The sequence below is a fragment of the Oncorhynchus nerka genome, linkage group LG13 (assembly GCF_034236695.1).
Source record: "Oncorhynchus nerka isolate Pitt River linkage group LG13, Oner_Uvic_2.0, whole genome shotgun sequence".
Taxonomy (NCBI): domain Eukaryota; kingdom Metazoa; phylum Chordata; class Actinopteri; order Salmoniformes; family Salmonidae; genus Oncorhynchus; species Oncorhynchus nerka.
Genome location: NC_088408.1, coordinates 73,135,649 through 73,162,037, shown reverse-complemented (window position 1 = coordinate 73,162,037; position 26,389 = coordinate 73,135,649). Strand labels below are relative to the sequence as shown.

The 26,389-nt window shown below is 42.3% G+C and overlaps 2 protein-coding genes across 7 annotated transcripts in view; both read left to right on the top strand.

The window, feature by feature from the left end:
- Positions 1-26,389, top strand: part of clip1a (CAP-GLY domain containing linker protein 1a) — a 68,302-nt gene that overhangs the window by 5,607 nt on the left and 36,306 nt on the right. For all 6 annotated transcript variants that reach the window (XM_029678130.2, XM_065026655.1, XM_065026654.1 and 3 more), the window contains exons 2-3: positions 21,187-21,483; positions 24,080-24,600. In XM_029678130.2, coding sequence (XP_029533990.1) covers positions 21,393-21,483; positions 24,080-24,600 — 612 coding nt within the window. In that variant the 5' untranslated portion in view covers positions 21,187-21,392. The remainder of the gene's footprint in view (positions 1-21,186; positions 21,484-24,079; positions 24,601-26,389) is intronic.
- On the top strand, positions 6,928-8,532 carry LOC115140071 (cold-inducible RNA-binding protein B-like). The gene has a single exon (XM_029678134.2). The coding sequence runs from the start codon at positions 7,024-7,026 to the stop codon at positions 7,558-7,560; it is 537 nt and encodes a 178-aa protein (XP_029533994.1). The 5' UTR covers positions 6,928-7,023; the 3' UTR covers positions 7,561-8,532.

The window sequence follows — 26,389 nt, the reverse complement described above, 5'->3', positions numbered from 1 at the left end:
GTTGACCTGTTTAAAGATCTTACTCACATCGGCTGTGGAGAGCATGATCAGTCTTCAGGCTCGATGTCTAGTTTAACGCCGATGTGCAAAACCGATGTCAAAGCTGACGTGCATACCTATAGGTCGTTGACGTAATGACGCCACGTAAAACTTTGCGCTACACGTGCAACACAGCATTTCTAACCAAGCCAACAATGTCTGCTGTGTGGCTCAAGCAGTCAACAAGTTGAGTAGTCATTTGAAAGAGTAAGAATTTCAGCGAGACAACTCAAAGGCGAAATCCATTAATGTCAAGATGATGGAATTCATTGCCCTTGACAATCAACCTTTCTCTGTTGTGGGTGATGTTGGCTTTTGCTGACTGGTCGAGCACCGGTACACATGTTGCACAGTAATAGCGTCACTGCTATTAGCTTCACGACATACTATGGAATGCCGTTTGGGTCTTTGCATGTCAAAAAAGACACACGTCAAATAACACAATTTGGCGTGTTAAATAAACTCTTAATTTGACATGTCAAATAAGTTATTATAGAATGTTGTGTGTTCTGAATTTGCACTTGCAAGCCAGGCGCGGCACTACTATCAGCACTGTCAAAGCTGTACAAAAAAGTTTGCAAACACTGGCCACAAACAATGTTTACAATTCTGCGTTGGTAATAAAGCATTATTTGTTTGACCGCAACTTCTGGGGTAGCTAGATTTAGCTTGGTACCTAGCTAGCACCAATACAACCAGCCTGAAAGCAATGATCAGTAGAAACTGCAGTCATTTTCATTTTTCTTAGCAATGATTTAGGAATCCTTGTGAGTAAGTATTAGCAAGGTAGCCACTTGGTGTTCGCCTATTGAAATTGAACTTCTGTTCATGAAAATAAATAGCTAGCTAGCTACTTAACCCTGTTGCCCAAGCTAACGTTATAAACAGCCAGCTAGCTTCGTCTGGCAAGTGACACTGGACCAGACCACACACCGGGTTATGTGTTGTGAAGCTAGCCACAATAAGGATTAGGCACAATAGTGGAATTTGCGGGTTGCCTTCAAAATATAAGTACCCCTTTGAAAAAGATGCGGAAGGTTACAATTGGTGGAGCCATGCCATATTTAGACTAGATAATGTTAAGGTTGGAATGTGAAACAATGAAATGGGGTATTAGTCTACTTGGTGACACCCACAGAACACAAATGTGAAGAGTTTACACAAATATTAGCGTTGTTGCTCTTATCGCCGGACTGTGACTGTGTGAAATCATCTCCCAGTCAGCCTATTGTGTGTATTGACATTCATATTGCACTGTACAGCTTTACCAAAGGATTGGGGATCAATGAAATGGAGTATCAGTCTACTCAATACCCAATATATTTTTTCACAACGTCCTCAGTGTGATCAGACTCAAACATCCATGCAGTATTGTTTTTCCTCGGGGATAGTGTTCAATACACATAGATTTACAATGAATGTGGCTCAATTCAGTTGTTTCAGAGTCCCGCAATAAGAATTACGACGCTAATGTTCTGTGTGTGTCACTGAGTGGACTGATACCCCATGTCATTGATCCACAATCAATAGGCAATGCTGTACAGTGAAATAAGTATGCTCCAAACACAAATTTAAAGTATAATACATCCAGTGTGATTTCAACAGATTTGTCAAATTAACAAATGGTCTTTTGTTGATTTTATAACATTCCAACCTCGTTTAGCATGATCTATTCAATTATGGCATAATTCTACTATTTGTATTCATTTGCATCACTGTCAATGACATACTTTTATTTCATCCTTATTGTGGCTAGCTTCACATAGATGGGTCCAACCACCATTATTCAAATAAGAACTGTCTTATAAATTAGGGTTATTTTAGATGATTACACCTAAAAATTTAATGAACGTGTTAAATTGTGTGACGTGCAGTCATCTTCAGGTCCTAATTGGTCAACAAGCTCACTTGACAGGTCAAATAGTGTTATTTGACTTCAGAGACCCAAACGACATAGTATAAGAAATCCTGGTTGAGAATGAAACGACTGAACAAATGAACAATAAAGCAGCACCGCAAGTAAATGAAAGAAATAGGTTTCGATTATGTTTTGATTGTTTTACTGGTAATGGGGACATATGTAAATGCCAACAAATGAACGTTTTGGTCAGTTGTGTGTGTGTGTGTGTGTAACCTTTTAACTAGGCAAATCAGTTAAGACACATTTTTATTTACAAGGACGACCAAACCCGGACGACGCTGGGCCAATTGTGTGCAGCCCTATGGGACTCCCAATCACGGCCGGATGTGATACAGCCTGGATCGAACCAGGGACTGTAGTAACTCCTCTTGCACTGAGATGCAGTGGCTTAGACTGCTGTGTGTGAGTGTTAATTATTTAACTGTACTAGAATTCTTAAAAGGCAAGGATAATATTGCATATCTGTATTGGCCAAAAATGTCATCGGTGCATCACTAATTAATTTGCATTACAGCACGCCACGGATAAAAGTAGCAATTACATGGTAATAGTATTGTAACGATTTATAGTTGCATTGAACATATGTGTGTATGCCCTGATATCCCTTCATTCCAGTATAGGCCTAATGAAATGCTTGTTCTTTTCTTGGGAGAGAAATTGGTCAGGAATATGCATCAGTACACTAGCAACACTATCATTTCCATTGAGATACTGACGGGCATAATGGCTTGCTTACAGTGGGGTGAACAAGTATTTGATCCACTGCCGATTTGGCAGGTTTTCCTACTTACAAAGCATGTAGAGGTCTGTAATTTTTTTAATCATAGGTACACTTCAACTGTTCTACACTCGTTACCTGTATAAAAGACACCTGTCCACACACTCAATCAAACAGACACCAACCTCTCCACAATGGCCAAGACCAGAGAGCTGGTCAGATTTCCACCAGTCTAATGTCCATTGCTCATATTTCTTGGCCCAAGCAAGTCTCCTCTTTTTATTGGTGTCCTTTAGTATTGGTTTCTTTGCAGCAAATTGACCATGAAGGCCTGATTTCAGGCAGTCTTCTCTGAACAGTTGATGTTGAGATGTGTCTGTTGAACTCTGAAGCATTTATTTGGGCAGCAATTTCTGAGGCTGGTAACTCAATTGAATTTATCCTCTGCAACAGAGGCAACTCTGGGTCTTCCTTTCCTGTGGCGGTCCTCATGAGAGCCAGCTTCCTCACAATGCTTGAGGGTTTTTGCGACTGCACATGAAGGAACTTTACAAGTTCTTGAAATTTTCCGGATTGACTGAGCTTCATGTCTTAAAGTAATGATGGACTGTCGTTTCTCTTTACATATTTGAGCTGTTTTTGCTATAATATTGACTTGGTCTTTTACCAAATAGGGCTATCTCCTGTATACCCCCTACCTTGTCACAACACAACTGATTGGCTCAAACGCATTAAGAAGGAAAGAAATTCAACAAATCAACTTTTAACATGGCACACCTGTTAATTGAAATGCATTCCTTAGTGACTACCTCACGAAGCTGGTTGAGTGTGCAAAGCTGTCCTCACGGCAAAGGGTGGCTCCTTTTTGAAGAATCTAAAATATATTTAGGTGTAATAATTTTTTGGTTACTAATTGATTCCATATGTGTTATTTCATAGTTTTGATGTCTCCACTATTTTTCTACAATGTAAAAAAATTAAACATGAATGAGTAGGTGTGTCCAAACTTTTGACTGGTACTATATATTTAGTGTGCTTGCTGAAAGCAAGCCCACTCTAGCACTCTTACATATTCATTATTCCCCTCACTCTAGCACTTAAGCTATCAACATGAAAACAAATTTAAAACTTAAGTTTTTTAACTTTAAGTTTAACTTTAAGACAGACTGGTTTTTCGCAGGTTGCTTGAGAAAATATTTTTTATACTAAATTTTTTGTTCTACAACCATATTTGCATAAATTTCAATGCATTTCAGTGGCCATAGACTTGAATGGTAACATTTTAAAAGTTCTAGATGCTACTTGAACCGTGTAAGCTATCAACTCCAATGTTGAAATGTGCAGACTGACTCAACTTCGATGTCTTGCATACAGCTTGTTGATACTATTTATACTTTTTGAACTATAACATTTTTAAATGTGCATAAATAACATGGGTTTGAATGAGAACCATAGGAATACAGTGGTAGCTATTGTAAATGGTCCTGCTCCTCAGCCAGCCAATTAAGCTACAAGACCATCTTTAAAACATTGAAGCTATCCTAACTTCAAATTATCTGAAACCTTTAAAATATACTCAATTTGAATTTGCGTAAATTGGCATAATGCAACCATAAAAACAGTGGTAGACCATTTTAAATGCTACTGATCTTTTACCACCTCAGCTGCAAACATTAAAACTATCATTTTCAAAAGTCTACAAATAAATTAGCATCAAAAACTAACCAACCAACAGTAATATTAACTTTTGAACCATTCAAGCTGGAAACCAAACCAATTTCGGGAATTGTTTTATTTCTAGTTTGATCTTGTCCTTGGATTTAAAATGTCCTCTCGAATGTTATTTTCACCTTCAACTAGCCTAATTCTTTAACCTTACACAACCAAAGTCTGGAGTACCAAGTGGTTAAACACTTTTTTCAACGTTTATGCCCTTAGACAAATCAACTCTCCTATTTTCTAAGTGCTTCCAACTAGCTGAGAGTGAATGACTTTATTTGCCCTTAATGAAAGGAATGGGGAAAAGAAAGGGGAAGTCAGAGGGAAGTGTAGGATACAATACATTGCAAATTGGAGATGTCATTTAGTGAGGCTTTTTGCACAACTGATGTCAGCAAAAGTATATTGCACAGTGAAGAATGAAAGACCTTTTCCCTGCGTTCAGAGAGCTATACAGTCTGTCTGAGTGATGCTTTCCTACTCTGCATGGCTTAGCTAAGCCAGACATGCTGTGGATAAGCTGCTGCCACAAGTAATCATACATGGAGGTCGATTATCTCCATGTTTTGGGCCCTCAAATCGGTTTCAGAACTAAATCTGTTTTACAGAACACATCCTCAACCAGTCAAATTAAAATTGTGTTTGTCACATGCGTTGAATACAACAGGTGTAGACTTTACTGTAATGCTTATTTACGAGCCCTTTCCCAACAATGCAGAGCTTTAAAGTAAGAGAAAATTGCTAAATAAAAAAAGGAAATTGTAACACAATTAATTATATGGGTAATTTGCATTATTTTGTGGAATTAAAAACAAGCTATTTTTATTTCTCAATATCAATTCGTAATTAAAGCGCACCTCCCATTCGCCTTTCGGGTGTACAGGCCATAGCCTGCCTACCTTTTGACTCAGCGAGTCACCCACCACTTTGCAATGTGAGCTTGAGGCAGTAGAATTGAAACCGGAAAGTTTACTTTCCTTCCAAATAATGAGGCATGTCTTACCTCTTCAAAGTAGCCTTGCAAAAATCCATCTGTTGAAATGTGGAGGCAATTTATTTTCTAAAGACTTCCTCATGCCATTAACCAGCATTTCTCCAGTTCTAGTGTTTTTCATATCAACTCTGTTTTGTTGTCCAGAAGCCAAAGGCACAATCCTAGTCATATTAGCAATCCATCATAGTTGTTGCTATTAGATTCCCCCTCTTTCTAAATTTCTAACGGAAATGTTCATCTCTATCACAACTGCTCGCGGTTTAGAACTGTGTTTTTCACAAATTGCATTTTGGCAAATGTTTGAAAATGATGATTTATCTGCTTCATTACAGGAGTGTTTAATCATTTTGAACTGTAAGATGATAGGCTTGCTATTTCTACACGTTTCCCTTAAGCTCTTAATGAGTAATGTCCAGTCCTTGTATGCATGCATAGTATAAGAGAGGAAGAGACAAAAGCGAATGGTTTCACTCTCGCCAAAATCTGTCCAAAATAAGCCCAATATGTTTCTATGGGTTTATTTTGGGCCTAGTCTCGTCGCCTGCCTTCCCGCCTTGGGCCGACTCCCATTGTTAGGGCAGAAACAAAAGCATCTCTTTCTTATATACAGATCTCTAATAGTATTTTCTGTTGGTCTCCTCATTCTACTGTTTGGAAACAATTTAATCGTTTGTTGACCTGTTAATGAGGGTCAGTTAGTCGTCAATCAAATTGAACGAAATTTCCATCTCTAAAGTGGATGGGTATTATTTTTAGGAAAATGCCCTGACTAGTAACATAGTTTAACATGTTGGTATGGTAACTTTCCCAAAATACCATGTCATTTTGAACATTCATCACTGTAGTGTTAACAGAAGTAGGCTAGCCTACAGCTGTAGTGCAGTGCATGACAGTGATGGGCATTTGGGTTTGTAAGGATAAGTGAATTGCCCAAAACCTGCATTAACAGAACATTGGTGTTTGGCTGTCTTCCTGAATAGAGATTAAAGTGAGAGTCTGGAGCGAAGGATTAGCTTTACCAGTGGGAAACATCTCCATCTGCATAATTGGATCATTTTCAGCTGACTACACCAGTGTTAACCTCTTAGAACTCCTGCTCTATACTGCCCCTGTTGGAGAAAGTGCGTACCCATAGTAAATATTTTTACCCAAAATTGCTAATATATGCATATAAAAATTATTATTGAATAGAAAACACTCTAAAGTTTCTAAAACCGTTTAAATTATGTCTGTATGTAAAGCAGAAGTCTCAGGAGAGCCATTCTCACAAACACTCTGTCAACAATGGAAAAGTTGGGTCTACTTTGACGTCATCGCCAACACCCTTCCCAGGCAGCTACGGATCCAGGAACAGTCTCTATCAGTTCAGCGCGATGTCTGCTTGTCTGCTTTTTTTTTGGCGCGTTCACTGTGAGAATCGCACGAGCCCTGCACCTTTGGCGCGCGAAATTCCGCGTGTCCCTCTCAAAACCGGGCACTCTATTGTGCGCGGCCGATTTGGAGTACGTCTTTTTCCAACATGCAGCATTCGAAGCCGGTTTGTCTGTTGAGAGTGCGCTTCCATTTATTTTGTGACGACGTGCCTCTCTAAACACCAGCTCTTCTCGTTCTGTCCGTAAAAGACAAAGAAACATGTCCGACGAAGGAAAACTTTTCGTCGGTGGCCTGAGCTTCGACACAACAGAAGAATCTCTGGCTGAAGCTTTCGCTAAGTATGGAAACATAGCAAAAGTTGATGTCATCAGGGACAAAGAAACGGGAAGATCTCGTGATTTCGGCTTCGTAAAGTACGATAATGCCGAGGATGCGAAGGATGCATTGGATGGCATGAACGGGAAGTCAGTTGACGGCAGAACAATTCGTGTGGACGAGGCAGGCAAGGGTGGTGGTCGTTCTGGAGGCGGAGGTGGTGGATTCAGAGGGTCCAGAGGAGGCGGTGGTGGATATGGCGGTGGAGGGGGGAGAGGAAGAGGTGGTGGAGGATATGGTGGTGGTGGTGACAGGGGATATGGTGAGAGGAGCTGTGGTGGTGGATACAGGAGTGGCGGTGGCGGAGGATACTCTTCCGGTGGCGGAGGATACAGGGACAATAGGGGCCAGGGAGGCTACGGGGATCGCTCTGGGGGATCCTACAGAGACAGCTACGACAGTTATGCTGCTCACGAGTAAAAATCTGCCCCCCGATTCAAGATCATCCCTTGGCTGGCTGTATTTAAAAAGATGCGCTCCTCTCAAGAAATTTGTCCACGTGTTGACCTGATGATTTTTTGTAGTCCTATTCTGTGTTTAAGTAGCTCGAGCGTCTTTAAATTTAGCCATTGGGTTTCGGCCATTCATTTACAAACCATGTTTAATAGAAGTTCCAGTTGGAGATGTTCTCTAAAGGATGCATCTCTATTTGCTCTTATGGCATTTCAATTGATAAAGCATAATGTCTGACTTGTTGGTGCTGCAAATTTAGTGAACTCAAATATTGCTTCACATGGCTGTTTGTGAATAACAGCCTCAGTTACTTTCTACGCCCTGTTCCTAGCCAGCACTGTCTGACATCACCATTTGAATCCTAAATATTAATATTGGGGATATCAATGGGGCTTGTTAACTTCCTGTTTTTGTTTTAAACGACAATGTCCGACCTACCTCCTGCCAAGTTTTAAAACAGTTTAAAAAAATATTCCACTTAGATGCTTTTGAAAACTGGCCGGGAAGTGCTTTTTGGATTTTATGAATGCATTCCTTGTGTTGCTAGGCAGCAATGCCTTCACCCATACCATTGAGGTTCTTGATATAGCCGACGGTCCTGTGTTAAGTTTCCAAAAAGAGTGAATTCCTTTAAGGCTGGTGACACTGCACGCCTGAAGTGGCCGGCTGTTCATGAAGTTGCAAATTGCAGTGGGCTACAGTCTGCCCACGGTGTTTTGCTCTGCTCAGAAGCCTGCATTTTAAATGTGCTTGTTATAATGGACTTAACTTAAAGAGAACAACAACAAAAAACAATTCATACTGTTACTACTCTTCCCCAATATTCCACCTGGGAACGATTTTGTACTTTCTGTTCTTTGTATCATCAACATTGAAGATATTTTTTTTTGTTGTCAATTTTGGCTTCATGGAGCCCATTAAAACGATTTGTTGAAAATATATATATATTTTTTTTAAATAAAAAAAAGCCGGTTTGTCTGTTAGCGCTGTCCTTTGTTCTACATGCTAAAAACATCATAAAGCTCGATTTTGCACATCGTTTGACCAGTTTAATCGACATATAATATGTAAATTGGAAGTTTTAATGCGCAGAGTGCTGGACCAGAAGTCATTTTTGATGCATTCCAGCTGAAGCTGTTAGCATATGCTAATACAGGGACACACAACGTGAAACCAAACGATGTATTGGGTAAGTATGACTCCTTCTACGTCTTCTGATGGAAGAACATCAAAGGTAAGGGAATATTTATGTGGTTATTTTGGGTTTCTGTGGACTCCAAACGTACTGCTAATATCGGAGCGCCAACTCCTAGTATAGCCAAGTGAACGATGTCTGTAACGTTAAAAATAAATGTAATACAGCGGTTGCATTAAGAAGAAGTGTATCTTTGTAACTATATGTAGAACATGTATATTTAGTCATGTTTATTGCTTGTTATCTGATGTTATCTGTCGGAGCTATCATCATTTCTCCTGACATTTGAGTAGCATGTTTTTTTTAAAAATGTTGTCAAACCGAGATTTATGGATATTATATAGCATATTATTGAAAAAAAAATTAAATGTACTGTGTAACATGTAATATTACTGTCATCTGATGAAGATTTTCAAAAGGTTAGTGAATTATTTATTTTTTAATCCTACTTTTAAATTTTATTTTTTCTGGGACAAAATGGCCGCCGCTTGCCTTTTATTTCGGTGGTGATCTAATATAAATATGTGCTATGTTTTCGCCGTAAAACATTTTAGAAATCTGACTTGCTGGGTAGATAAACAACTTGTTTATCTTTCATTTGAGCTATTTTACTTGTGAATGTGTGGAGGTTAAATATTTTTAGGAATATGTTTTTCGCATTGTGCGTTATGCTAATGAGCTTGAGCCCTAGTCACGAACTCGCATACGGTATTGGTGGACTATGAGGTTAACTGAAAGCTGAAAGCCGTCCATAGTTTATAATTATAGATGTAAGGCTCTGGTTTCAAGTCTAGAAATTGCTGGTCTATTTGGGAAAGCCCGCTCGCTAAACGACTACCGCCCCGTAGCACTCACTTCCGTCATCATGAAGTGCTTTGAGAGACTAGTCAAGGACCATATCACCTCCACCCTACCTGACACCCTAGACCCACTCCAATTTGCTTCCCGCCCAAATAGGTCCACAGACGATGCAATCTCAACCACACTGCCCACTGCCCTAACCCATCTGGACAAGAGGAATACCTATGTGAGAATGCTGTTCATCGACTACAGCTCGGCATTTAACACCATAGTACCCTCCAAGCTCGTCATCAAGCTCGAGACCCTGGGTCTCGACCCCGCCCTGTGCAACTGGGTACTGGACTTCCTGACGGGCCGCCCCCAGGTGGTGAGGGTAGGCAACAACATCTCCACCCCGCTGATCCTCAACACTGGGGCCCCACAAGGGTGCGTTCTGAGCCCTCTCCTGTACTCCCTGTTCACCCACGACTGCGTGGCCACGCACGCCTCCAACTCAATCATCAAGTTTGCGGACGACACAACAGTGGTAGGCTTGATTACCAACAACGACGAGACGGCCTACAGGGAGGAGGTGAGGGCCCTCGGAGTGTGGTGTCAGGAAAATAACCTCACACTCAACGTCAACAAAACTAAGGAGATGATTCTGGACTTCAGGAAACAGCAGAGGGAACACCCCCCTATCCACATCGATGGAACAGTAGTGGAGAGGGTAGTAAGTTTTAAGTTCCTCGGATACACATCACAGACAAACTGAATTGGTCCACCCACACAGACCGCATCGTGAAGAAGGCGCAGCAGCGCCTCTTCAACCTCAGGAGGCTGAATAAATTTGGCTTATCACCAAAAGCACTCACAAACTTCTACAGATGCACAAGAGAGCATCCTGTCGGGCTGTATCACCGCCTGGTACGGCAACTGCTCCGCCCACAACCGTAAGGCTCTCCAGAGGGTAGTGAGTTCTGCACAACGCATCACCGGGAGCATACTACCTGCCCTCCAGGACACCTACACCACCTGATGTCACAGGAAGGCTATAAAGATCATCAAGGACAGCAACCACCCGAGCCACTGCCTGTTCACCCCGCTATCATCCAGAAGGCGAGGTCAGTACAGGTGCATCAAAGCTGGGACCGAGAGACTGAAAAACAGCTTCTATCTCAAGGCCATCAGACTGTTAAACAGCCACCACTAACATTGAGTGGCTGCTGCCAACACACTGACTCAACTCCAGCCACTTTAATAATGGGAATTGATGGGAAATGATGGAATAAATATATCACTAGCCACTTTAAACAATGCTACCTAATATAACGTTCCCTACATTATTCATCTCATATGTATACGTATATACTGTACTCTATATCATCTACTGCATCCTTATGTAATACATGTATCACTAGCCACTTTAACTATGCCACTTTGTTTACATACTCATCTCATATGTATATACTGCACTCAATACCATCTACTGTATCTTGCCTATGTCGCTCTGTACCATCACTCATTCATATATCTTTATGTACATATTCTTTATCCCCTTACACTTGTGTGTATAAGGTAGTAGTTTTGGAATTGTTAGCTGGATTACTTGTTGGTTATTACTGCATTGTCGGAACTAGAAGCACAAGCATTTCGCTACACTCGCACTAACATCTGCTAAACATGTGTATGTGACAAATAAAATTTGATTTGATTTGAGCTGCATGTATTTTTCGTTTGCGTCGAGGAGAAACACCGCTGCCACGAATGATTTATCATCGAATAGATATGTCAAAAACACCTTGAGGATTGATTCTAAACAACGTTTGCCATGTTTCTGTCGATATTATGGAGTTAATTTGGTAAAAAGTTCGGTGTTGTAGAGACTGCAGTTTCAGATTTTTTTCTTAGCCAAACGTGATGAACAAAACGGAGCGATTTCTCCTACACAAGTAATCTTTTTGGAAAAACTGAACATTTGCTATCTAACTGAGAGTCTCCTCATTGAAAACATCCGAAGTTCTTCAAAGGTAAATTATTTTATTTGAATGCTTTTCTTGTTTTTGTGAAAATGTTGCCTGCTGAATGCTAGGCTTAATGCTGTGCTAGCTATCAATACTCTTACACAAATGCTTGTGTAGCTATGGTTGAAAAGCATATTTTGAAAATCTGAGATGACAGTGTTGTTAACAAAAGGCTAAGCTTGTGAGTTAATATATTTCTTTCATTTCATTTGCGATTTTCATGAATAGTTAACGTTGTGTTATGGTAATGAGCTTGAGGCTATAATTACGCTCCCGGATACGGGATTGCTCGACGCTAGAGGTTGCAGTTGGAGGCCACGGAAGGAGCGTTGCATGGCATTGAAGCTCATTTGGAGGTTAGTTAACACAGTGTCCAAAGAAGGGCCAGATGTATACAGAAAGGTGTCTGCGTAGAGGTGGATCAGGGAATCACCTGCAGCAAGAGCGACATTGATATATACAGAGAAAAGAGTCGGCCCGAGAATTGAACCCTGTGGTACCCCCATAGAGACTGACAGGTCTGGACAACAGGCCCTCCGATTTGACACACTGAGCTCTGAGAAGTAGTTGGTGAACCAGGCGAGGGAGTCATTTGAGACTATTGAGTCTGCCGATAAGAATACGGTGATTGACAGAGTCGAAAGCCTTGGCCAGGTCGATGAAGTGCACGGTACTGTCTTTTATTGATGGCGGTTATGATATCGTTTAGGACCTTGAGCGTGGCTGATGTGCACCCGTGAACAGCTTGGAAACAGGATTGCACAGCGGAGAAGGTACGGTGGGATTCGAAATGGTCAGTGATATGTTTATTAACTTGGCGTTCGAAGACTTTAGAAAGGCAGGGCATGGTGGATATAGGTCTTTAACAGTTTGGGTCTATAGTGTCACCCCTTATGAAGAGGGGGATGACCGTGGCAGCTTTCCAATCTTTAGGGATCTCGGACAATACGAAAGAGAGGTTGAACAGACTGGTAATAGGGGTTGAAACAATGGCAGCAGATATTATTAGAAAGTGGGGGTCCAGATTGTCTAGCCCAGCTGATTTGTACAGGTCCAGGTTTTTTGAGCTGCAAAAGTTATTTAGTCTGCCCGGGAGCAAGACATCCTGGTCCGTGACGGTGCTGGTTCTCTTTTTGTAATCCGTGATTGACTGTAGACCCTGCCACATACCTCTTGTGTCTGAGCCGTTGAATTGAGATTCTTTGTCTCTATGCTGACGCTTAGCTTGTTTGATTGCCTTGCGGAGGGAATAGTTACACTGTTTGTATTCGGTCATGTTTCCAGTCACCTTGCCCTGATTAAAAGCAGTGGTTCGCGCTTTCAGTTTCACGCGAATGCTGCCATCAATCCACGGTTTCTGGTTTGGGAATGTTTTAATCGTTGCTATGGGAACAACATATTCAACGCACGTTCTAATGAACTCGCACACCGAATCAGCGTATTCGTCAATGTTGTCGTCTGACGCAATACGGAACATATCCCAGTCCACGTGATGGAAGCAGTCTTGGAGTGTGGAATCAGATTGGTCGGACCAGCGTTGAACAGACCTCAGCGCGGGAGCTTCTTGTTTTAGTTTCTGTCTGTAGGCAGGGATCAACAAAATGGAGTCGTGGTCAGCTTTTCCGAAAGGAGGGCGGGGCAGGGCCTTATATGCGTCGCGGAAGTTGGAATAGCAATGATCCAAGGTTTTTCCCGCCCTGGTTGCGCAATCGATATGCTGATAAAATTTAGGGAGGCTTGTTTTCAGATTAGCCTTGTTAAAATCCCCAGCTACAATGAATGCAGCCTCCGGATATATGGATTCCAGTTTGCAAAGAGTCAAATAAAGTTCGTTCAGAGCCATCGATGTGTCTGCTTGGGGGGGAATATATACGGCTGTGATTATAATCGAAGAGAATTCCCTTGGTAGATAATGCGGTCTACATTTGATTGTGAGGAATTCTAAATCAGTTGAACAGAAGGACTTGAGTACCTGTATGTTGTTTTGGCCACACCACGTCACGTTAACCATAAAACATACGCCCCCGCCCCTCTTCTTACCAGAAAGATGTTTGTTTCTGTCAGCGCGATGCGTGGAGAAACCAGCTGGCTGCACCGTCTCCAATAGCGTCTCTCCAGTGAGCCATGTTTCCGTGAAGCAAAGAACGTTAGTCTCTGATGTCCCTCTGGAATGCTACCCTTGCTCGGATTTCATCAACCTTGTTGTCAAGAGACTGGACATTGGCGAGGAGAATGCTAGGGAGTGGTGCACGATGTGCCCGTCTCCGGAGTCTGACCAGAAGACCGCTTTGTTTTCCCCTTTTTCGAAGTTGTTTTTTGGGGTCGCCGGCTGGGATCCATTCCGTTGTCCTGGGTGAAAGGCAGAACACAGGGTCCGCTTCGCGAGAGTCATATTCTTGGTCGTACTGATGGTGAGTTGACGCTGCTCTTATGTTCAGTAGTTCTTCTCGACTGTATGTAATGAAACTTAAGATGACCTGGGGTACTAATGTAAGAAATAACACGTAAAAAAACAAACTGCATAGTTTCCTAGGAACGCGAAGCGAGGCGGCCATCTCTGTCGGCGCCGGAGATTACGCAATAATTGCAACAGAGGACACCAAGCGGCCACCTGGTAGATGTAGTCTCTTAAGGTCTTCCAATGATTTGCCTACAAATACGTCACAATGCTGTCGACACCTTGGGGAAACGACAGAAAGTCTAAGCTCATTCGTGACCAATACACAGCCATATAAGGATACATTGGAACACAGCGCATTCAAAATCTGGGGCACTTCCTGTATGAAATTTCATCTTGGTTTCGCCTGGAGCATTAGTTCTGTGGCACTCACAGACAATATCTTTGCAGTTTTGGAGTGTTTTCTTTCCAAAGCTGTCAATTATATGCATAGTCGAGCATCTTTTTGTGACAAAATATCTAGTTTAAAACGGGAATGTTTTTTTATCCATAAATTAAAAGAGCGCCCCCTATATCCAAGAAGTTAAATACTAGTAAAACCAAATGCATGCTTTTCAACCGTTCGCTGCCAGCAATCGCCCGCCCGACTAGCATCACTACTGGAGGTCGACCGATTAATTGGAATGGCCGATTTAATTCGGAAATCTGTATTTTTGGGCGACGATTTTGACGTTTAAAAAATATATATATATTTAACTAAGCAATTCCGTTAAGAACACATTCTTATTTTCAATGAATGCCTAGTGTTGATAAAAGGATATTAGAAGGGTGAGCCGGTTAAGGATCGATTCAGACCAGGTGTTAAAATTGTACGACAAGCGACAGTTTATTTCAGAGGGAGAATATCTGGTACACGTAAATACGGCTCTTCCGTTAGTTCGTGTTGGAACAGCAGGCAGAGAGAGCATAAACAGTCAGCACAGCCCTTATATACGTCACAGAAAGTAGGTTGACCCTAGGAAGATCGGATCTCCGGATTGGTTCAGCTGGTTGTAGTCTGTAGTCTTCCGCCATTGGCTCAGTTGTCTGTTCGTCATCGTAGGATCTTCTTCGGGCACACAGTGTTCGGTTAAAAAAGGGAGATTATGTGTGTAATGTGGGAGCTATCCTGTAGGGGACCCCACAGGCTTTACTGTGAGTTGTAGCCATGTAATTAGCAGTAAGTTAGTCACCTGCATACGAAATAGCAATTCCTTACACTAGGAACGGTGGGTTAACTGCCTTGTTCAGGTGCAGAACAACAGATTTTCACCTTGTCAGCTCGGGGATCCAATCTTGCTACCTTACAGTTAACTAGTCCAACGCTATAACCACCTGCCTCTTGTTGCACTCCACAAGGAGACTGACTGCCTGTTACGCGAATGCAGTAGAAGCCAAGGTAAATTGCTAGCTAGCATTTAACAAAAGCGCATTTGTGGAAAAAAGCACAATCGTTAGACAACTGTACCTAACCATAAACCTTTTTTTAAATCTGCATATTTAGCTAAAATAAATCCAGGCTAACAGGCAATATTAACCAGGTGAAATTGTCACTTCTCTTGCGTTCATTGCACGCAACAGTTTGGGCAGCCTGGCTCATTGCAAACCATTATTTTTTTGTTGTTGTTGAATTTTTACCCCTTTTTCTCCCCAATTTCGTGGTATCCAATTGTTGTAGTAGCTACTATCTTGTCTCATCGCTACAACTCCCGTACGGGCTCGGGAGAGACGAAGGTTGAAAGTCATTCGTCCTCCGATACACAACCCAACCAAGCCGCACTGCTTCTTAACACAGTGCGCATCCAACCCGGAAGCACCAATGTGTCGGAGGAAACACCGTGCACCTGGCAACCTTGGTTAGCGCGCACTGCGCCCGGCCCGCCACAGGAGTCGCTGGTGCGCGATGAGACAAGGACCTACCGACCAAGCCTTCCCTAACCCGGACGACGCTAGGCCAATTGTGCGTCGCCCCACAGACCTCCCGGTCGCGGCCGGTTATGACAGAGCCTGGGCGCGAACCCAGGGACTCTGATGGCACAGCTGGCGCTGCAGTACAGCGCCCTTAACCACTGCGCCACCTGGGAGGCTCATTGCAAACTAATTTGCCAGAATGTTACGTAATTTAACATAACATTGAAGGTTGTGCAATGTAACAAGAATATTTAGATAAAAGAACGAACGGTTCCGTATTTCACTGAAATTATAAACGTTTTGTTTTCGAAATGATAGTTTCCGGATTCGACCATATTAATGACCAAAGGCTCGTATTTCTGTGTGTTATGTTATAATTAAGTCAATATGATTTGATAGAGCAGTCTGACTGAGCGATGGTAGGCAGCAGCAGGCTCGTAAGCATTCATTCAATCAGCGCTTTCATGCCTTTTGCCAGCAGCTCTTCGCAAGCACAGCGCTGTTTATGACTTCAAGCCTATCAGCCTAATGGCTGGTGTAACCGATGTGAGATGGCCAGCTAGTTAGCGGGGTGTGCGCTAAAAGCGTTTCAAACGTCACTCACTCTGAGACTTGAAATAGTTATTCCCCTTGCTCTGCAAGAGCCGAGGCTTATGTGGAGTGATGGGTAACGCTGCTTTGAGTGGGGCTGTTGTCGATGTGTACCTGGTTCGAGCCCAGGTAGGGGCAAGGAGAGGGACAGAAGCTATACTGTTACACTGGCAATACTTTAGTGCCTATAAGAACATCCAATAGTCAAAGGTATATGAAATACAAATGGTATAGAGAGAAACAGTCCTATAAATACTATATTAACTACAACCTAAAACCTCTTACCTTGGAATATTGAAGTCTCATGTTAAAAGGAACCACCAACTTTCATATGTTCTCATGATGTTCTGAGCAAGGAACTCAAACGTTAGCTTTTTTTACATGGCACATATTGCACTTTTACTTCTCCAACGCTTTGTTTTTGCATTATTTAAACCAAATTGAACATGATCATTATTTATTTGAGGCTAAATTGATTTTTATTGATGTATTATATTAAGTAAAAATAAGTGTTCATTCAGTATTGTTGTAATTGTCATTATTACAATTAAATAAATAAGAAATCGTCCGATTTAATCGGTATCGGCTTTTTTTGGTCCTCCAATAATCTGTATCGGCGTTGAAAAATCATAATCGGTCGACCTCTAATCACTTCCCTGGACGGTTCTGACCTAGAATAGTGGGGCAGCCACCAATTGTGCAAGTTCTCCCACTTAAAAAGATGAGAGGCCTGTAATTTTCACCATATGTACACTTCAACTATGACAGACAAAATGAGAAAAAAAATCCAGAAAATCACATTGTAGGATTTTTTTAATGAATTTATTTGGAAATGATGATGGTGGAAAATAAGTATTTGGTCAATAACAAAAGTATCTCAATAGCAGTGATGTTTTGGGGCTGTTACTGGGAAACACAGACTTTCAACTCCCTCCAAAGATTTTCTATGGGGTTGAGATCTGGAGACTGGCTAGGCCACTCCAGGACCTTGAAATGCTTCTTACGAAGCCATTCCTTCGTTGCCCGGGCGGTGTGTTTGGGATCATGGTCATGCTGAAAGACCCAGCCACGTTTCATCTTCAATGCCCTTGCTGATGGAAGGAGGTTTTCACTCAAAATCTCACGATACATGGCCCCATTCATTCTTTCCTTTACACGGATCAGTCGTCCTGGTCCCTTTGCAGAAAAACTGCCCGAAAGCATGAATTTTCCACCCCCATGCTTCACAGTAGGTATGGTGTTCTTTGGATGCAACTCAGCATTCTTTGTCCTCCAAACATGACGAGTTGATTTTTTTATCAAAAAGTTATATTTTGGTATCATCTGACCATATGACATTCTCCCAATCTTCTTCTGGATCATCCAAATGCTCTCTAGCAAACTTCAGACGGGCCTGGACATGTGCTGGCTTAAGCAGGGGGACACGTCTGGCACTGCATGATTTGAGTCCCTGGCTGCGTAGTGTGTTACTGATGGTAGGCTTTGTTACTTTGGTCCCAGCTCTCTGCAGGTCATTCACTAGGTCCCCCCCGTGTGGTTCTGGGATTTTTGCCCACCGTTCGTGTGATCATTTTGACCCCACGGGGTGAGATCTTGCATGGAGCCCCAGATCGAGGGAGATTATCACCGGTCTTGTAGGTCTTCCATTTCCTAATAATTGCTCCCACAGTTGATTTTTTTCAAACCAAGCTGCTTACCTATTGCAGATTCAGTCTTCCCAGCCTGGTGCAGGCCTACAATTTTGTTTCTGGTGTCCTTTGACAGCTCTTTGGTCTTGGCCATAGTGGAGTTTGGAGTGTGACTGTTTGAGGTTGTGGACAGGTGTCTTTTATACTGATAACAAGTTCAAACAGGTGCCATTAATACAGGTAACGAGTGGAGTACAGAGGAGTCTCTTAAAGAAGTTGTTACAGGTCTGTGAGAGCCAGAAATCTTGCTTGTTTGTAGGTGACCAAATACTTTTTTTCCACCATAATTTGCAAATAAATTCATTAAAAAGCCTACAATGTGATTTTCTGGATTTTTTCCCCCTCATTTTTGTCTGTCATAGTTGAAGTGTACCTATGATGAAAATTACAGGCCTCTCATCTTTTTAAGTGGGAGAACTTGCACAATTGGTGGCTGACTAAATACTTTTTTGCCCCACTGTATGTGGACAACTACAAATACCTAGGTGTCTGGCTAGACTATAAACTCTCCTTCCAGACTCATATTAAACATCTCCAATCCCAAAATCAAATCTAAAATCGGCTTTCTATTTCGCATCAAAGCCTCCTTCACTCACGTCGCCAAACATACCCTAGTAAAACGGACTTTTCTACCGATCCTCGACCTTGGCGATGTCATCTACAAAATTGCTTCCAATACTCTGCATCCAGTTTGCTTAGTAGTCTATCACAGTACCATCTGTTTTGTTACCAAAGCCCCATATACCACCCACCACTGCGACCTGTATGCTCTCGTCGGCTGGCCCTCACTACATATTCGTCGCCAGACCCACTTTCTCCAGGTCATCTACAAATCTATGCTCGGTAAAGCTCCGCCTTATCTCAGCTCACTGGTCACGATAACAATGCCTACCCGTAGTACGCGCTCCAGCAGGTATATCTCACTGGTCATCCCCAATGCCAACATCTACTTTGGCCGCCTTTCCTTCCAGTTATCTGCTGCCAGTGACTGAAACGAATTGCAAAAATCGCTGGAGACTTATATATCACTCACCAACTTTAAACATCAGCTATCTGAGCAGCTAACCGATCGCTGCAGCTGTACATAATCCATCTGTTAATAGCCCACCCAATCGACCTACCTCATCCCCATATTGTTTTTATTTAGTTTTCTGCTCTTTTGCACACCAGTATCTCTACTTGCACATCACCATGTGCTCATTTATCACTCCAGTGTTAATCTGCTAAATTGTAATTACCTCGCTACTATGACCTATTTATTGCCTACCTTGTCACGTCATTTGCGCGCACTGTATATACTCTTCCCCCCCCCTATAGTGTTATTGACTGTACGCTTGCTTATATGTAACTCTGTGTTGTTTGTGTCGCACTGCTTTGCTTTATCTTGGCCAGGTCAGTTGTAAATGAGATCTTGTTCTCAACTAGCCTACCTGGTAAATAAAGGTGAAATAAATCAAATACATTTTTTTATGGTTGTTGCCATAGCAACAGTAGTGTGGTTGACCTCCAGGGGTAAGGTGGTAACTTGATGTGAAGGCCTTGCTGTGCACCTGCTGCTCTGGGCTCTCTCAACCACATGCATTATTTCAACACTTGGGATTCCCTAACATGCTGCAAGTCAGAGCAAAGACTGTCAATAAAATTGTCTACCTACATTGCTAGCTAACAGTAGAACACATATGTTGCCACTCCTTGGCCTAAGGCTTCCTTAGTTATTACATTTATTAATGCTATTTCTCAAACATTAATATTAACAGGTAGCCTTATTGAGAAGTCATTGAAGGACAACACAAATGTTGCCGGATTATGCCAAAGCCACCATTTTGTCAGTCTGGTAATAACAGGTAGGCTAGACCCTTGTAGCATATTTAGCTATTAGCTAATCTAGTAGTCTGGCCTGTAGGAGGGCTGCTAAACACTTTAATGTTTTTTTGTTTGTTTACTAATCCCTCCCTCTACCTAGAGTTTGTAGCTTCACACGAGCTGGCTCTACGGTTTATGGTGAAGAGGGAGGGCCCAAAACTCTTGACTTGTGTTTGATGAGTACAGAGCTATTGGCTAGGCCTGCTTGATTGGTAAACCCTGGCAACCACACAGCAGAGCACTTGTGATGAGAATGTGAGGTATTATTTATTTTTAACCTTTATTTAACTAGGCAAGTCAGGTAAGAACTCATTCTTATTTACAATGACTGCCTAAGAACAGTGGGTTCAGGGAGGGTAGAATCACATGTTATTGAGCAAAACAAAATGAGTGTACTCTGTCTGACATGCAAAAAGAGTGTACTTCCAGTCTTCGTGTCTGGGGTTGAAATGTGTTTATGTGCAGGTCTTTCGTTAAGAATTCCCTGCCGATGTTTCTGAATGGTACTAGGTTCGTTGATATCGAAGACTGATCGACTTTGCGTGTGTGAGGGAGGGAGAGAAAGGGAAAGCCAGAGTTTGTTTCTGTATGGTGGTGACAAATACATGCGCACACATAGACACTTGAATGTGGTCTGGCTTGTGACAGAGTATTTTTAGTATTGGACTCACTGTGACGAGTCAGTCGGGGGAGCACTGCTTGTTGTCATAAGAACACAAGATCACTTGAATGTCAAGAGCAGGCTATTCAGCCCATCTATGCTCACCATTAATCTGTTGTAAACAATAATCCTTGTCAGTGCCACCCATGATGTTGAGGTGGAACCAATTATACCAAGTGAACAAATCAATATAAGACGCCAGTGTTTGAATAGTCATGTCCACAAAGTAAAAATTGGACCAGTGAAACAACCCTCCCTCCTGGCTTACCATTTTAAGTGAAGACTGAAATATATGATTATTCTGTGAAAATCCTGTTCCCTTCAGGATATTATCATTAGTAGTCTTCTATGCAAAGTAAATAATATGAATAAACTAGACTAACTCAAATGCATACTATACGAAGCTGTTTGTTGCACTAATTTGTCTTCCTCTCTCTTAACAGGGTCCTTTTTTGAGGGGCATCTTTTTCTCCCTCACCCCTTTTCCTACTTAAAAAAAATAAAATTGTTTGATTTATTTTGGTGCTGTAACTCAGAGAGCATTGTCATCTCAGAGTCTGAGCACAACTACGTCAATGATTTGGGGTTTGCCGGCGCCCACTGACGGACAGAAAGGCCCTGTAGATTTCACAGCACACAGAGAGGAAACATGAGCACAACCAAGCCCAGCGGACTCAAAGCGCCCAGCAAGATGGGTAGGTCAACGGGGGCGCCAGCCACCAAGACCACCCCCTCCGCTGGTAAGAGGTCCTCGTCCCCCTTAGCACCAGCAGTTCTCATGTCCTTGCTGCTTCTCATTAAGGCTGGTAGCTACAGCACCTAACCTCTGACTTTGATGTCATCAATCAGCTTAAGGTTGCAATGAAATGGGCTTTACTGCTTCATCAGTCTGGATCTGCTGATGCCGCTTGACTAGATTTGATGTAGACATGCAGATCGGTCACTGGCCATTTTGATTCCATAGGCTATAGTATTTACCCCCAAAATCTCTCCAATATGGTGGATTAACTATATTTTTAAGTAGGAGAAATTTGGTGAATTGAGTTCACTAGAGGCTTTAGACACAGCAGGCTTGCTGTGTAAAATGTGATCCCTATGCTGGTATTTTGTTTCAAAGCATTGACAGTCGGGTCATGTGAAAATGCCACTCTGAAGTTTGGCCTCATGTAAATGTCATCCAATCAACTATTTCTTTGTGCATTGCTCGGCTGTTATCATATGAGCCAGTTTATTTATATGTAGAAAATCAGGGAACCTTAATTATTGGGCCTGATCAAATGTTGACTGTAGAGTGCCTTCAGAAAGTATTCATACCCCTTGACTTATTCCACATGTTGTTGTGTTACAGCCTGAATTTTTCGCACCCATGTTTTTTGTACATAATTTACGTAAGTATTCACACGAGTCAATACATGTTAGAATCACGTTGGGAGCAATTACAGCTGTGAGTCTTAATGGTAAGTCTCTTAGAGCGTTGCACCCCTGGCTTGTACAACATTTAGCATATATATATATATATTTTTTTTTAAGTCTTCAAGCTTTGTCAAGTTGGTTGTTGACCATTGCTAAACAGCCATTTTCATGTCTGGCCATAGATTTTCAAGCCGTCCAAAAAATATATAGTTTTTCATTTTTTACAGCGGTTTGAAGCTGGTGGACCAAAACCGAAAGTAACTTTTTTGTTTTGGTCCACCAGCTTCAGAAAACGGTAAAAAATATATTTTTTGTCATTTAAAAGAGATTTCACAACGAATTTGATGGTACAATGATTCCTTACACTATTAGTGCATGTTTTCTCACATAAACAGTGTAGAATTTTAACAACCAGGAAATGACGATTTCCACTAGATCAGAACAGCTCCACAAAGTCAGAACAGATTTCCCAGTTTGACAACAGATGCCACTCCGGCGGGAGAAATCAATAGGTGAATTTCACAGCCAATTACAACACTGACGGGTAAGTAATACTATGAAACACCATCATTCCACTATTTGAGCCAGATATATTATGGACATTTTCTGAAATAACAATGCAATTATTCTAAGAAATCCTGTGTGTAGCATCTTTAAGTCAAAACTGTAACTAGGCCACTCAGGAACATTCAATGTCGTCTTGGTAAGCAACTCCAGTGTATATTTGGCCTTGTGTTTTTGGTTATTGTCCTGCTGAAAGGTGAATTTGTCTCCTAGTGTCTGTTGGAAAACAGACTGAACCAGGTTTTCCAAAAGGATTTTGCCTGTGCTTAGCTCTATTCCGTTTCTTTTATCCAATAACATTCCCTAGTCCTTGCAGATGAACAGCATAACCCATAACATGATGCAGCCATCATGCAGTACCACAGAGTGGTACTCTGTGATGTTGGTAGATTTGCGCCAAACATAACGCTTTGTATTCAGTACATGAAGTTTATTTCTTTGCCTAATATCTTGCAGTTTTACTTTAATGCCTTATTGTAAACAAGATGCATGCTTTGGATTCTCTGTACAGGCTTCCTTTTCACTCTGCCATTTAGGTTAGTGTTGTGGAGTAACTACAATGTTGTTGAACCGTCCTCCGTTTTCTCCTATCACAGCCATTCAACTCTTAACTGTTTTAGTCACCATTGGCCTCATGGTTAAATCCCTGAGCGGTTTCCTTCCTCTCCAGCAACTGAGTTAGGAAGGACGCCTGTATCTTTGTACTGACTGGGTGTATTAATACACCATCCAAAGTGTAATTAATAACTTCACCATGCTCAAAAGGAATATTCAATATCTGCTTTATTTATTTTTAACTATCTTCCAATAGGTGCCCTTTGCGAGTTATTGGAAAACCTCGACTGAGGGACCTTACAGATAATTGTATGTGTGGGGTACAGAGATGAGTTAGTCAAAAAAAGGTTAAACACTGTTATTGCACACAGAGTGAGTCCATGCAACTTATGTGACTTGTAAGCAATGTTTTACTCCTGAACTTATTTAGGCTTTCCATAACAAAGGGGTTGAATACTTATTGACTTGACATTTCATTGTAAAAATGTCTAACATGATTCCACTTTGACATTATGGGGTATTGTGTGAAGGCCAGTGACACAATCTCAAATTAATACATCTTAAATTCAGGCTGTAATAACAAAGTGGAAAAAGTCAAGGGGTGTGAACTTTCTGTAGGCACTGTACGTAACAGATTTCACTCTGGGATAAGAGTTTGGAACTGTTGAATAGCAGGGTAAAGGTGTCATGTTCTGTGAGCTAACCCCTTCATGTTAGCCCTGTTAGCTCAGCTCACCATGGACCAACTTTAGTGGCGTTGGCACACTGGCAGTAATTGGATGATTTCCACCTGTTTCCATGCAGCCGGATCCAAAGTAGCTGCAGCGGACAAGTCCACTCCAGGAGGCGGTGCAGCTGGGACACAAGATGGTGGGGAGAACTTTCAGGTTGGGGAGCGAGTATGGGTGAATGGGAACAAACCTGGCGTGGTGCAGTTCCTGGGGGAGGCTCAGTTTGCACCAGGACAGTGGGCTGGCATAGTGTTGGATGAGCCCATTGGGAAGAACGATGGCTCGGTGGCAGGGGTGCGCTATTTCCAGTGCGAGGCCCTGAAAGGGATATTCACCCGCCCCTCCAAGCTGTCCTACACAGAGGGCGAGGCCAATGGGACTCAGACAGCACCTTCGTCCCGGGCTGGGTCGCCCACCCCCTCCACCGCCAGCCTGGCCTCTCACACCCCCTCTGTCAAAAAAGCCTCAACTGCAACGCCAGCCACTCCAGCCTCCAACCTGGCACGCACAAACAGCGAGTCCATCTCCAACCTCTCAGACACCAGCTCGGTCAAGAAAGGGGAGAGGGAGCTGAAGAATGGAGACCGCGTTTTGGTAAGGCTTAGTTCATTTACACTTTGAATGCAGCTGTTATTTTGGATCAGGTAGCTTTTATCCTGAAGCACCTGCCTGCTCGTCCATTTATGCAAGTTTGTCTCAAATGATCCTCCTGGCCTCCTAACCCTATTCCAGGTTAGAGAGGGCTCATCCCCCGCCCCATCCCCACACCCTCCTCTTGCCCCTTGTGTGGCCACAAATGCTGTAAATACAGGCTGGTCTCAGTTACACGACTGACCACTCCTCCCTCTCACCATGGTAATCTCTCAGGAATGTGTCTGCGGAACACAACCTCCTCCCACCTCCTTCCCAACTTCTCACTGACCAATGAGAACACCCGTTCTAACACTCCTCAGTGAGCTCAGTTTCTGTGTATAGTCCCTCTGTTCACAGCCAAGCTCTGTCCTCGTATGAGCACCTTCCGTCCTGAGTGTGTTGTCCAAGGCCCCTCTCTCTCTCTCCGTCAGCCGCGGGCTGTGTAACACATTGTGTTAAGAGGAAGTGTCACCCACGCTCAGAGGAAGGGAGGGTGCTTTTCTCACCACAGTATTCCTCACTTCTCCCTTTAGAGCAGTGGTCAAAAACCGGTCGATCGCAATACTGGTCGATCTCCAAGGCATTACTAGTTGATCACCAAACGTTGCTGTAAAAAAACGAAGGATAAAGCATTCCGTTGCTATTTTCTTAATTTGTTTTGCTCTGTTGTTGCTAGGTGCACTTGATTCAGCAGCCCTAGTGCCAGGATGGCAAAGTTTTCCCGTTTTTAACCGTTTCATTTGTGTAAAGGTGGAGAACTCCACCTACCCGGCTGGGCCAGAGAGCAAATCAAGTGCACCTTTTGGCCTACCACTGGCCAATCAGGTAGCTCAAATCACTGTGTTTGCACAATTCCCTCAAGCCATAGACAGTAAAAAGAAGCCTCGAATACACAGCAAAGTTGACACTGACATTTTTAAACTTCAAAACCCAAGACAAGAGAGAGACTCAACGAGTACAGCAAAGAGCTGCTGTTTTTAATGAGTAAGTTCATGTTTAAATTGTTATTCAACACTGTCAACACGTTGTTCAAAGATTTTATAAACCATAAAATGTGCGTTCTTCCTACTTCCACTCATGCTACAACCAGCATTGCAGCTGCAATGAATGAGTATAGCAAAGTATTCCGATAAGCTTGGGTTATTATTAGTGGCTTGTGGCTTTTTTAATATCGATGAATATTTAAGTCTCTGGTCATAGGAGTAACCACATGAATTTGTGCATGAGGCAGAAATAATGTAGTGCGACGTGTTTCACCATCAGCTGGAAGACTGTCCCCTTTTCTCAGCAAATGGAGAGAAAACGGTGGGATGGTGAGTTTGTTGAGAGGCAGCCTCACCACTGCTCCTTCCCTCCCCTCAGACTGACCATCCGTCCCCCAAAAATAATAACGCAAATTATTATGCTCACTTAGCTGTGCCTCACATGTAATACAACAAATGATCCATTACCAAATCATTTCTAAATGGTCTGAGAAGGACAACATTGGCAGGGTAATTCAAGCATATCCAATATGCAGTGATAATGTATTGGGCCTTTAGCCTACTGCACAAACCTAATTGTTACAGAACTGTTTTTAATAGGTTAATGTTGCATAGGCTTACGTTTAGCCATGTTTAAAACATCTGAGCGGTAGATCTCGGCTTGCATTTTGACTTAGAAAGTGATCACTGCTTTAGGGCATTGTAAAAGGAAACGCTGACGAGACATTTATCAGCCCTGTGACGTTGACAGGTTGCATGTATTGATT

Excerpts from the sequence above, each read along its gene's own strand:
- LOC115140071 (XM_029678134.2), top strand. The coding sequence starts at position 7,024 with ATGTCCGACGAAGGAAAACTTTTCGTCGGTGGCCTGAGCTTCGACACA.